The following is a 13,597-nucleotide window of genomic DNA, read 5'->3' as shown; positions in this document are numbered from 1 at the left end:
CTCTCCACCAACTGCATGGCCCAGTGCATGATGGGAAACCTCTGGCTGTCACCACATCAGAGAGCTGATTTGCTCTTAGATTTGACAACAAACACCACGTGTTGTAGAAAATCCTTATCCACTGTGTGTAGTAATACTTAACGGTCAATTGTTGACTATTAGTCTCAGGTTTAATCGAAAAACATATCTTGTGTGGTTGACAATAATAACGCTTATTTATATAACACATATCAAAACGAGTAGTAATGTATTTCACAGGCAGACATGAAAATAAGAAAGGAAAGCATACAATGCAGGTCCACGCACATTTCTACATAAATATATACTTACAAACACGAATAGTATATATGAATAGATCAGGACGTGGTCTGTAAACTACAAGTAGCCTACAGATCGGATCTAACCGGAAGTCATTGTTTCTGTGACTTCCTGTGTACCCGTTGAAGGCAGCTGCCCCCTAATGATTCCAGGCGAGGCCTAGTTCAGCTCGAACGAACCTATTGGTGGACTTGTTTCACCAGTCGGTTTGCTATTGGTGTATGGAACTGTCAATCACAATTCCCTCCTACCTTACAAGCTAGGATAACAAGCAGAAATATGTTTACTACTAAAAGGAAGCGGTGATGTTTCGGAGGCAAGCGATACTTCCGAGAACCGATTGTCTTGAGACAAACAATTAGGTAATGTTAGCACTTTATTGAATTTACCCATGTCGCTGTTGAGCAGAATATAGTTTAACGTTTTGAATGAATAGACCTCGTTATCATTCAGGACCATATGTTGAGAAAACCGAGCGGAGAAAAGAAAAAAGAAACCACCCGGACCCGGAGGACGAAGCTCTAGCTAATAGTACGTTACCTCACAGCTGTGGTGCCAGGAGTGATATACACACTCAAAGTGACAAAGCCAACGAACAGGACACAGAGCAGAGGATAATCTGTCAGAGGCTAACCGTGTCAATCTCTTGGCGTCGAGAAGAAGATAATTGAGTTGCCTTGGTGCGACAATTACACCCAACTACAGCGACGTTGGCCAACACTGTCTCCTGAAAACGGGAAGGAAAACAAAACGAGCGTCCACCGCCTTCAAGGTAAAGGTTGTGATAATAATGATTATGCTCCGTACCAGCATATGTGCATGTCATTGTAACCTCGTCAAACACATTTCTGCCTCCACCATTTTACAATAAATCGGTGCGGGGCTCCATTCTTTCTCTGCAGTAGCCAGATTATGGACTGTTGTCGGAAATATACGGTATCGCTTCACTCTGTATTTAACTGCTACATACAAATGTCACAGCATCTTGCTGACATTGCATCCATAGAACACAAGTGGCTGCAAAAAGTATTTATCTGTGTGCGTGTGTGTGCGTGTACAAGTTGTGCTAAGTGGTTTTTTTTAAGTTTACCCTGTATATTTGAAAGGTCCAGTGGTTAATCAAAAAAGGAATACCATTCCAAAATAATTAACTACACAGTTGTTGGAAAAATATGAATCAGGAGAATCATACACATGACAATTTCCAAAGCTAAACCGTTATTATATAAAAATGAAAAAACATTTGGAAATCTGTGAAACGCAATATAGGGAATTAAGTTTGGGAGAAGTAAACGAGCAAGGAAGGCCACAAAGAGGCATGAGGGATGTGCTATGCCATTTATGTGCTTCACATACTTATTTACAGGAGTGTGTCAATGCTCGGGGAACAGCATGAAACATTATGCTGAAGAGATGCTGTTCTCCAGCAGACCTGCAAAGGGGCCAAAGTAATAGAAATTAGCAACATGCTGGTGTATCTTGGCAAGAACAGCTGCTTCAGACTGTCCCAAGATTGCAACTTTGCATAGTTTGGAGGATGGTATTGCAAATATGTAATAGCAGGGTGTCATTTTTTACTTTTGAGCACCTTCATTGGAAATACAATCCACAACACATTGTCATAACCCTGACAGTGATGTGTAGTAACAGTCAAACTACTTACTTGTAAAGCATTTCCTGGATGACATTTTGTGAGGTCGAAAATGAGCTCTGCTGACGTGTGTCTGGCTGTCTGGTCACTACATTTTAAAGAGCAGCTGGGATATCCAAAAGGTAGACTTTGTGGGGAGTCTAGGTGCAGGATGAAACAAGAAAGCCTTTTGAGTCAATACTGTCTGAGAGGTTGTGGAGCCCTCAGGTAGACGGGGAACAAACACTCAATCAGGGTCAGATATCAGGTTTTTTTCTTTGCCTGAAGAGAGCTATGCATTCTGGAGAAGGGAATTGACACCAGACTGAATTTAGCCCCCAGTTCCTGCCTTTTCACTTCACAAAGACAACTATTTATGTTCTTGGAGAGAGCACCATTCAATCTGCAGGGGATGCAGAGGCAAATTTGTGTTTTCAGTTGTTTAAAAGAGCCCAGCTGCGATTGTTTGGTGTAATTCTATCAATTTTCTCTTTTGCTATAGTTTAATTTAATCTACTGATGAAAAGTATCTGTTTCAAGTTCAACAATTTCTCATTCTCCCTGTCACAGCGTTTTGAGGATGAACCACTTGTCCCTCAGCGAGCTATGTTGCCTGTTCTGCTGTCCACCGTGCCCCAGCAAGATTGCCTCTAAACTGGCCTTCCTGCCTCCAGAGCCCACCTACAGCCTCATGTCTGATGACAGTGGCAGCCGTTGGACGCTGCACCTCTCCGAGCGCGCTGACTGGCAGTACTCGACCCGTGAGAAGGACGCCATTGAGTGTTTCATGACTCGCACAACAAGAGGGAACCGCATTGCCTGTATGTTTGTCCGCTGCTCACCAAGTGCTCGATATACTCTATTATTCTCCCATGGAAACGCAGTGGACTTGGGCCAGATGAGCAGCTTCTACATTGGCCTGGGTTCACGGATCAACTGCAACGTCTTCTCCTACGACTACTCGGGTTACGGGGCGAGTTCTGGAAAACCCTCTGAGAAGAATCTGTACGCTGATGTAGATGCTGCCTGGCAGGCACTCCGGTCACGGTAAGGAGAGATGATGGAAGGAAGGGGAGAAGGGCACACCTGTACACATATGTTGGAACAGCCTGTAGAAAAAGGATGCAGTGTTTCACTAGTACTCATGAATGCATTGATATTAGATTAATTGAATAGCATGCAGAACCTAAACTTGATTTCTCACAAGGCGGCACAATATAACCTCAATGGCAATGTTGATCAAACACTCAGAACCCTTGAGGAGGGCGAGTAAAATCCCAGAAATGGATAAACACCTAAAATGCGTTGCATAACTTTAACTTACAAGCAGAAAAGGAGGGAAGTAACACAACAAACATGTAAATGCTGTACAGTGCCATTCATGACAATATGACTAGTCATATTAATAACCAACCTGGTCAAGTCTTTCTTGTCTGACAGCTTTTGTGAGATAATGTTGTGAATAACCACAATGTAAACATTTCCTGGTTTCTTATGCTATGAGTGTCTAAAGCTATTAGTGAGTGAGTAGTATGGAAATGGGGACTACTTAAGATGGAATAGAAAGTGTTGAAGACATGAAGGAGCTTGGATGATTATTGGACCTGATATAAAATCATGGGTTGAGATGACAGGAATGGTTTAGAAGGGACGACTTGATGTTTTTCTGGGGGTAATAGGAATGTGTTTTCTATAATTATGCTGGCCAGCCACATGTAGGTGTGAGTGGGTGCTCAGCTGCATGTTTTTGCTCTGCAGGCTATGAATAGAAACTGATATTTATTGGTCAATATTTGACTTTCAACAAGAAGCACGGCATGCTTCTTGTTGCTGATGCTGCAGAGTAATATTCAGCTGATGCTGCAGAGTAATATTCAGTGTTTAATCTCTGCTCTTACAGTACATTAATTAATATAGTTTAAAATGAATGATTAACTAACATACCCTAGAAAACTAATTCATTTAATTGTTTTCTTAATTTTTGACTCTTATCATCAAAAACTGCAGATAAATATTGTTTACTTAAACTTAAAATAATTCTACTAATATCTGTCCAAGATCCCAAAAGGTCTCTCACTACAAGCATAGTCTGATTTTGTTCTGAACAATGTTCATCAGTGCGTTTAATCCACATGTCCTTCACTTCCATGTTTAACCCTCTCGTCATCTCCTTCTTGTGTCCTTTTATAACACCATAGGCTTTGTACTCCAAGTCTTTGGTGCAAGTTAGCCAGGAGAGTCTCTGTGGTCCCACACACATTCGATACTCACACATATGTTGAGTTGAAACAATTAGTTGAGTAATTGGCAATACTAATTTGATGGGTTGATGATTTCCCAAATGAATGTCAAACATTTTCTTGTTCCAACATCTCAAAAATTTCACATGATCTCAAAACTGTGTGTGTGTGTGTGTGTGTGTGTGTGTGTGTGTGTGTGTGTGTGTGTGTGTGTGTGTGTGTGTGTGTGTGTGTGTGTGTGTGTGTGTGTGTGTGTGTGTGTGTGTGTGTGTGTGTGTGTGTGTGTGTGTGTGTGTGTGTGTGTGTGTGTGTGTGTGTGTGTGTGTGTGTGTGTGTGTGGTGTGTGTGTGTGTGTGTGTGTGTGTGTGTGTGTGTGTGTGTGTGTGTGTGTGTGTGTGTGTGTGTGTGTGTGTGTGTGTGTGTGTGTGTGTGTGTGTGTGTGTGTGTGTGTGTGTGTGTGTGTGTGTGGGGTCCTCTTTGTTTACATGGATGGGTTTGAAATAAAAGTTCATCCTGTAGCCCTGGATGTTTCTGTATATTTCCTGCTCGAAGATAAACAAATGATTAAAAGAGGAGATGGGGAACTTTGGCTCAGAAAAACTAAATGCAGGAAGAGAAGAGCCAAATAAGTGTAAATCGACCATAAAGACAGAAATGAGGCTCCTATTGTGGAAGCCACTCCTGTGTGGCACTGCAGAGATTTAACAGTGCCGATGTATAGCACTGGTAGGGTCTCTGGCCACAAAATGGTATTGTTTCTTTGTTACCATCTTTAGCTGTGAATCTCTCAGCACTACTTCCCAGCTTAGAGAATTTACAAAGTGGCTTTCTGTAAATAAAGAAATGTATATAAGGAAGCTGACAAGTTAAACAGGAAATTCTTGATCATAAAGGTTGTGCATACAGGAAATGGGCCACTGCTGTGAAGAAGAACCCGCTTTCCTGGTGGCCAGCCACACACACACACACACACACACACACACACAAACACACACACGGAATCCATTCCTTTGCATTAGAGTAAACCATCACTTGTGTTTAAATTAGGCACGCTTCATTGCCATGAATGTCTCCAAGAACTTTAACCAAAGCTTTAATTACTATGTCGATTGTGATAGAAAGGATAAGTGATGAAGGCGTTCGTAAGGCCTTCGGGACAGTGTGAACCCAGTCTTTCTTTTTTCTTTCTATTCACAGCACTGCATTACTTGAAAGAGAGAAAAGCACCCACGGATGCTGTGTTCTGCTTTTTAAAAATGTTTCTTGTTTTCCATCTTGTTTATTATTTTTGTTGTTACACCAAGGAAACTCCTACACACAATCGTGGCCGGTGCTGAAATTGAATCAGCTGTCTTTAAAAGGGCAGAGCAGGTATCGACCCACGTCAATCTCAGTTAATGTATTGCATGTCTTTGTAGGTTAATCAGGGAAGAAGGCACTTCTTCAAGATCTGATGGGCTACTTTCTGGAACAAGGAAATAACATGATATTGAAGAAGCCTCAACTTGCGTGCATACTGTATAAAACTTTTAAAGCCAAGTTGCAAGTCTGAATGCCAGCTTGTCAGGACATTTAAGCAACAGAGTGTAAAACAAACATGTCTGCCTGAATTATGTCACGTGGCAATCTCCTTTGTGTGCAGGAAAAGTGCCATCTTCATTTTATATCATTATAAAGGATGAGCATAAGGCTAGGTGTTGGAATATTTGTATTTTTTTATATAGAAATCTATACATTTGTAAACTACAAAATAGACACTGGGAAAGGAAATGTAAATGGACATTATGTAATGTGTAGGTAGAGGTGGGAATCTCTCGGCACCTCACGATTCTATTCTGATTCAGAGGGCTACGATTAGATTACTAAACGATTATCGATTAATCTTGATGCCTCAACATTTTTAAATCAATTTATTTTTTCTCATTGACTATCTGCTATTTTTAAAACACTGCATATTTGTAATTATTCATAATTTTAAAAAAATGCTTACATGTACTTCCATTATCTATTAATTTAATATTAGTAACAAATAGATTAGATGTGTCAACTGGAGGGTTACATTACCCAGCACTGCAAAGAGAACCAACTAGAAAATAAATAAAATTGGGCATCATCCTTGTAGTAATAACATAATTTGACATAACAAGCTGCCCTTATTCACAAATACCTAATATAGTCTTCAAACAAATACACTTGTTATAGGCAATAAGCATTAGTCTCTCATACAAAAATAATGCTTTCTGGAACATGTGCTAAAACTGTACAGTAATAAAGTGCACGTTTACGTGTTACTCCCACCCAACCAGCTTTCCTCAGTAACTGCATGATTTTTAGCTTTGGTTTGGTTGTTCCGTATCACTATGTCCGTAAAAATGTTGTGATGGATGTTGTATCTCGGTTTAGAAAGTAAACATTACATCTGTTGCGTTCAGGGCCAGCAGTAATGAATGCAGCCCGGCGTCACAGAATCATAACGTTGATTATGGAGTTTAAAATGTCAGATTATTGAATTTTCGGCTATTGTGTGGCTATAAATGTTCAAGAGAGAATGGAGGAAAGAATCTATTATTTTTTTATGTTTTAATTTTTGCCTGTATGCTATTTGATTAGAATATTTAAAGCTTAGTGTTACTAAGACCCCCTCATATCATGGCTTATGTGCCTTTTGGGCTCTGCTGTCTGTATCTGATGGTTTGAGGGCTGTGCCAGATTCATAATGGTCTGTCTGTGATGGAAGGAGGGAACAAAACAACCCATACTTTTGACCCTGCCAAGCACAAATCATCTAGATTTTGTTTATCACATTAAAAGGCATCTCTGCATTGCCTCTCATTGGTCTGCTTCCCTTGTGCATATCTCTAATGTTGGATCAGATCACGTGACGTTTCAGCATCTTCTTTTTATGATTTATTTTGTATTTGGAACCCGTTGGGTTGAGTCTTGTTCTGCTTCTACGTCATCCAATCATTTTCTCCTTATGATTTTGCAGACGGCAAATGACTCTTCTCTTGAGTGTTGCCACACAGTCATATGACAGAGGGCAGCCACCTGTCACATTGCGAACCCAAACAGGCAACACACTCTCCTCCTGTGCTCCTTTGTTAAGCCACGGTGGATTAGGCACTCCCTTCACCCGAGCAGGGAGGGGATCGGATGATTCAGCAATGTTTGCACACTCACACTGCCTCCATTATTGTACCAACGATTATGCAGGCTAAAAGAATGAGTCGCATGTACTATTTGCTGCAGTAGAAAAAGTCGAACTAGAGTAGTTTATTGACTAAAGAGTGGCCAAGCTGATTAAAGCCATCGTGTGTGTGTGTGTGTGTGTGTGTGTGTGTGTGTGTGTGTGTGTGTGTGTGTGTGTGTGTGTGTGTGTGTGTGTGTGTGTGTGTGTGTGTGTGTGTGTGTGTGTGTGTGTGTGTGTGTGTGTGTGTGTGTGTGTGTGTGTGTGTGTGTGTGTGTGTGTGTGTGTGTGTGTGTGTGTGTGTGTGTGTGTGTGTGTGTGTGTGTGTGTGTGTGTGTGTGTGTGTGTGTGTGTGTGTGTGTGTGTGTGTGTGTGTGTGTGGGTCCACTACAGGATATCACTGGATCATTTCCTTTCCCTCTTGAGATAAAGGTGGGCCAGTAGTCAATCCTGCTAGTTTTTAATATTGAGTAGTAGCCTAGCAACCCATGTCCAATGAGCTTTCAGACAGAGGCCTTCCCACACTATGGCCACTCAAAACAAATGCCAAAACTCACTTCCTCGTCAATCATCATACTGATCTAAATCAAACCTCCATCCATAGAGAGATAGTAAGAAATCTCTTTCTGTTACAACCCTAATTTCAAAGCCAGTGAAGGAACCCCCTGCTGTAGTGCAGATGGTACAATAATGGAAATATCAGTCACAGCGACTGCTATGGGATGATAATACTTTTGATCCTTAGAGAGCAAGAGGTGGGCAGCCAAGAGGGATCGAGTGACATAATAAGAGAATGCAGGAGGATGTGATGCATAATAGATTGGATTTCTGTCAGGAGACTAAATTGATGAAGGTTTGGGGGAGGGGTGTCAATGGTCTGGTGAGCTCTATTCAAGCTGAAATGCAATCGAGGAAATTGTACGTTTGTGTTGGCCGGTCCGGGGGGTTGCATCTTGTGTGGAAGTGGGTTGGTCAAAGCCAGTTATAGTGCGGTCTTAACACGAGTGCAGCTGCAGATCTGCACTGCCGTTGTCCTCTTTACCGAATGTGTGAGCAGAAGCCACAGCAGTCCATCGAAAATTGCAAAGATGGCGGGATGGGTTAGAGTCAGTGACCTTGTTGTAAAGCAGCAGTTCATAGGTTCAACCCTTGCATTATTCATTGTCCTCGAGCAAAACACTCCTACATGCACAAGGTTTGTTAGGTATAAAGATGTCCAGTTAGATTTGGGGAAAGCTTTTGCTGCAGTGTACTATGTCCCTTCACCTGGTAACTAAGCTGGTTTCAATTCACCCTCTTTGTATTGACAGCGTATAAGCTTTATGTTGCTGTGTGGTGACTGTTTTATGTGTTCAGGATTGGCCAGGCTATAGTGGCCTGATACAAGTACTATGTGATAAAGGTCTCACGAGCAGCTGTTGGTAACGGTAAACAAATAACAGGACAGACACAAAAGCTGAATCTGTGAACAGGCCACACCTAGGATTTGCTGTGCACTCTTCAGCATTGCAATGGAGTTATGAGATTGCATTAAAATGGCCTAATGGAGAATTTTTTATGACCTGATGCTGCCGTTGAACAATTCTGGTAAAGTGAAGGAGGCAACCAAAAAGCCCTTTGTACCAAGCAATTTACTTGAATTTTTCCTGGGAGGAGTTGATATTAAACATGTGTTCATACATCATCTGATCATCTCCCATATTACTTGGCACCTTCTGTTACTTGTCAAATTTCCTTTTAAGATTTAGATTTGGGTCTGATGTTACTGAAAGTCTTAACGTTATTACCTATTTTACATATTGTTGTCTGTCACTACAGCTGAGCTGCAACATAAAGCTTACGTTACTAAATCATGCGATGTGTCCCAATCGGACTTTGGATAAAAGCGTCAGCTAAATGACATGTAATGTAACATCAGAAAGCGGTGTCATTTTTGACAGTTTGAAAAAAGACCTCCACACTATCGCTCACCTCCTTGACTAATTTTGAATAATTGAGTACAATAATTGTGTATATTATCATCGCCAAACCTTGAGTTATTGGTGTTGTTTACGCCACAACAACCAACAGTCTTTCCCATACCATGCCAGTACTTTCACCCCTATTTATAATCGGTGAAGGCCAGCTGACACAACGGTAAACTGCTTATATACTCCAAATGTCTGTATGTTGATGTTCTGTCGGATGTGCCTGCACTTAAGTGTATTGCCCCGTCGTAGCAGTACGGCTACATTACTGCAGATTGTTCCTTTGCAAAGGTTGTATTAGACTTGTGTTGTGGCGCTCCTAATTATAATAATCCATCACAGCTGTGTAGAGTGGTGTCAACCTTTGGTGTTCATCACTGTGTGTATTGTAGAACTGCAGTGGCAGAGCCTGTAATGTTGGTGTTTCTAATTTAAATAATTAAGTAGAGCAGGCTGGTTGTGTCTGTACTATGCAGTACAGACAGTGATTCAGTGTTCTCAGACAAGGTTTCAGGTTGTCAGCTGACTGGTTGTTTGCTAGAGTGGGTCACACTCCCCATAATCAGCTGTGGAATGTCTTCCTCTCAGTTTGTTTCCCTCTCTCACCCTCAATCCAGGATCAGTGTCTTTTTTCCGCTGCCTTTCTTTTTGTTTTGCTATTATTCCCCCTCCTTCCCTCTGAATTGCGAGACTTCAGCTGCTTTGAAAACAGCCACTAAGCCGTGGCTGTTTGCCATCTTTGTATGCACATTTAAGGAGGCAGTATAATCACTGAGTCACTATTGGGTGACGTTATAGAATATATATATATATATATATAATAGAGTATGAGTAAGTCTCAGTAACCACACAGGTGTATAGCATGCAAACAAACATCCTAACCCTAACCCAACAAAAGCAAACCTTTAAATCGGGATTACAAACCGATAGCCTTTTTCACCTTGAAAAACACTTAAAGAAAATAAAAATGGTAGATTCCACAATACAATATTTGCTTTTTCAATTATGCCAGATAAGCTCCTTTTTATAATAAACACAATACCTAACTGGACGTCTACCAGTGTCTGGAATAACACATAAGGTTTACCTGCATATGTCTTGCTACTAGTAGAGTAAATATTCTGAACATGGTCAGCGAAGTACAGATATTCTGTGTCCTTTCTGCAGGTATGGCATCCGTCCAGAGAACGTGATCGTGTACGGCCAGAGCATCGGCACCGTGCCCTCTGTGGACCTGGCTTCTCGCTATGAGAGTGCTGCAGTCATCCTCCACTCCCCGCTCACCTCTGGCATGAGAGTGGCCTTCCCCGACACCAAGAAGACCTACTGCTTTGACGCCTTTCCAAAGTGAGTGCACTGTGTGAGACATATGGCTCCTGTGAAAGCCAGGCTAGGTGTATCACAGACAACCACAAAAAGGCACACATTCTCCCTACACAGCTATTGAAATCAAAAACACACTTTGATTTGCATAAATAAACACTCACACAAGCTTGCAAACATTGACTTATGCATTTAGATGCCTCTGTTTGTCTTCTTAATGAACAACAGTGCTTAAAATATGTTCAATAGTTCCCTCTGGTGGTCACTTAGCAAACTAGATCTGCCTCTTATGCTCTTTTTGGTGGTAAAACCAAACTAAAACTAAATTTGTGATTACAATAACTCAACCCAAGTCTTACTTTGTTTGCATAATGCCCCTTTGTTTTATCCTTACCTCTCATCCTAACTGCATCTGCTTATTTTCTTACTCTAAAGCATCGACAAGATTTCGAAGGTAACGTCACCAGTACTCGTGATCCACGGTACGGAGGACGAGGTCATCGACTTCTCCCACGGCCTGGCTCTGTATGAACGCTGTCAGCGCCCCGTGGAGCCACTCTGGGTAGAGGGGGCTGGACACAATGACGTAGAGCTCTATGGACAATACCTGGAGAGGCTCAAACAGTTTGTTGCACATGAGCTGGTCAACTTGTAGAGGGGAGAAGAAAAGAAGGGGGTTGGGTGATGGAGAAGGGGTACAACATTTCCTCTCTTTTTTTGTTTGTTCTTCTTTTCTTAAAGTGATGCAAGTAAAAGTTTTTTGTCTGTGCAGTACTGAAGTTTTGATGGCAGTCTCTTCATCGAGACCCTCTTCCCCTTGGAGCTCCAGTTTGCCTGTCGGTACCGTCAACTACACATGCTGCAGCTGTGAACTTACACGTACCCACCATTTAGTTTTGCTTTTAGATACATTTTTTTTTTGTATTCTGTTGAAAATTGCACATTGAGAACGTGCGTGAATGAAAGACGTAGACTTATGCACATACAATATACCATATGTGTACGCAGTATGTGAGAGTGTGTATGTGTTACATGTTTGCTGCCTTTTGAGAAGGACGTGGTCCACTTTTTTTGAAGCAGAGGTTCTTGAGGCTTTCAAGGTTCTGAATAACAGCCTTGCTGCAAACTGGACTTGATCAGAAGTGGACCAGACTCTCTCTAATCCAATCCTAACTCCATTTGAGGTCAGGTTCAGTCTTGCACTCTGCAGTCACCATGAATTTCTTTTTTTTGATTACTTTATTATTTTTATATTATACATGGTATTTTGCACGTATCAGCTGTCACTGGAGAACTGTACAAGACAAACTGATACTATCTAGCTGGGCCAGTGGTGCCAAATACTTAGTATCTCATATAGAGAGTTGGTCCGACAAAGAACTTTGTACAAAATACATTAAGAATCAGCTCTGTAAGCACTATTCAGTCTCTACTTCTCCATTTAGTCTTAAACAAAGTACAGTTTCATGCAATTCTACAGTCAAGAATATGACTCAAGATGGAGCTCAGTCTGCAGCTCATGTCGTTCGTATTGACCAATAAAGTGTGGTTTACTTCCTCACAAGTATCACTACGCTGTCGTCGATGAGCTGGATGTTGTCAGAACAACGGAAAATAAATGGGTAGTTTTAATGGACAAAATATCTGACACCATTTGGAAATGACAAAATATTCGCCTTGATAAAGGAACTATTATGAAAACCAGTTTTGTCTGTCCGTAAGTTATACAATGTATGCAGTTATTACAGATCTTGTGTACCCATATCAGATCTTTCTAGAACTTGTTTTGATAACAACTATGTTGACTACTGTGACAGCAGCTAAAAGTCTGTGCTCTGATCAAGACTTAAACCACTAATGCCAATCGAGACTGAATGGTGAACGTATCAACACAGCTGGTGTTGATTCCTTTTCAATTCAGGAAGTTGTTTAACATGAAAATGTTGTGTTTCAAGTTATTGAGACGCATTTATATAATTTGAGCTTAAAATGAATGGAGAAAAGCTTACATCGGCACAAGTGGCTCAGCATTTAAGCCCTCCAGAATGACGATCTTTTGTTTTTGTCTTAACTTTATCTTGTCTGCATGGTATTTCTGGATCCATTGCTCTCTGTTAATTTGAACCAGCTGATGACTCATTGAGGCCCTGAAAAGCAGATGTTAAAATACTACTTCATGCATGAATTGTTTAGTTTTCTGTCGTTTTGGATTTTTATAACAAACTTAGAATTGCATTATAAATCTCAATGACTCATTTTTATTATTGGTGTTTTTGATGCCTGTGTTCACAAAAGGGGTCAAATACTGGTAAGAGACAATTAACCAATATGTAAATGGGTGCTACTGTAAACCTTCAGGTCTGATTACTTTCAGGTTGAGAGGAAGTTTGATGTTTGTCGATTGACCAAGATCCAGATGAGGACTGGTAACTGTTGTTTGTTATGAAAACTACTTCTTTTCACAACTCATTTGTCCCATAAACAAGATTATGCTTTCTTTTATTTTCACTTTGTAAATAATATTTGGCCTGGACATGTCATTCTTCTATCTTTCGCAAGCTTTTGTCAGTTGTCCTCATTTTACTTCTCTAACTCTTGATATGACAACTGTTTGACCACGGTAGGCCATAATTTTTGCTCTCGGAGGATCTTTGTACTAGTCACTTTGACTAATGTCATCTCTGATTTGATTAGATTCATTTTGTATATCATATTTCAATACAGAAGGAACTTATATGTTATAACAATGTTAATAAAGTAATTCTAACATGGATAGAGCAAATAAAATGGTATTTACGAAGCAACCCAGTCTGTGACTGAACTGTTGATTTTTGGGGGAAATGTTTCTTGATTCCAGGTCTTTATTTTAAAGATGGGTCTCATGCAAAGACAACAAGTTGTCTTCTATAAAATAAAGATGGTACATTACAGT

At 40.7% G+C, this 13,597-nt stretch overlaps 1 protein-coding gene across 1 annotated transcript; it reads left to right on the top strand.

Annotated features, from left to right (window-relative positions):
• The first annotated feature begins 423 nt into the window (after positions 1-423).
• abhd17b (abhydrolase domain containing 17B, depalmitoylase) lies at positions 424-13,469 on the top strand. Its single transcript, XM_034541502.1, has 4 exons — positions 424-1,090; positions 2,519-2,995; positions 10,510-10,689; positions 11,101-13,469. Exons 2-4 carry the CDS (start codon positions 2,529-2,531, stop codon positions 11,318-11,320), a joined length of 867 nt encoding a protein of 288 aa, XP_034397393.1. The 5' UTR covers positions 424-1,090; positions 2,519-2,528; the 3' UTR covers positions 11,321-13,469.
• The last annotated feature ends 128 nt before the right edge of the window (positions 13,470-13,597 follow it).

Source organism: Cyclopterus lumpus, chromosome 9, assembly GCF_009769545.1.
Source record: "Cyclopterus lumpus isolate fCycLum1 chromosome 9, fCycLum1.pri, whole genome shotgun sequence".
In the NCBI taxonomy this organism is placed as follows: Eukaryota; Metazoa; Chordata; class Actinopteri; order Perciformes; family Cyclopteridae; genus Cyclopterus; species Cyclopterus lumpus.
This window is presented reverse-complemented; position numbering and strand designations above follow the sequence as displayed.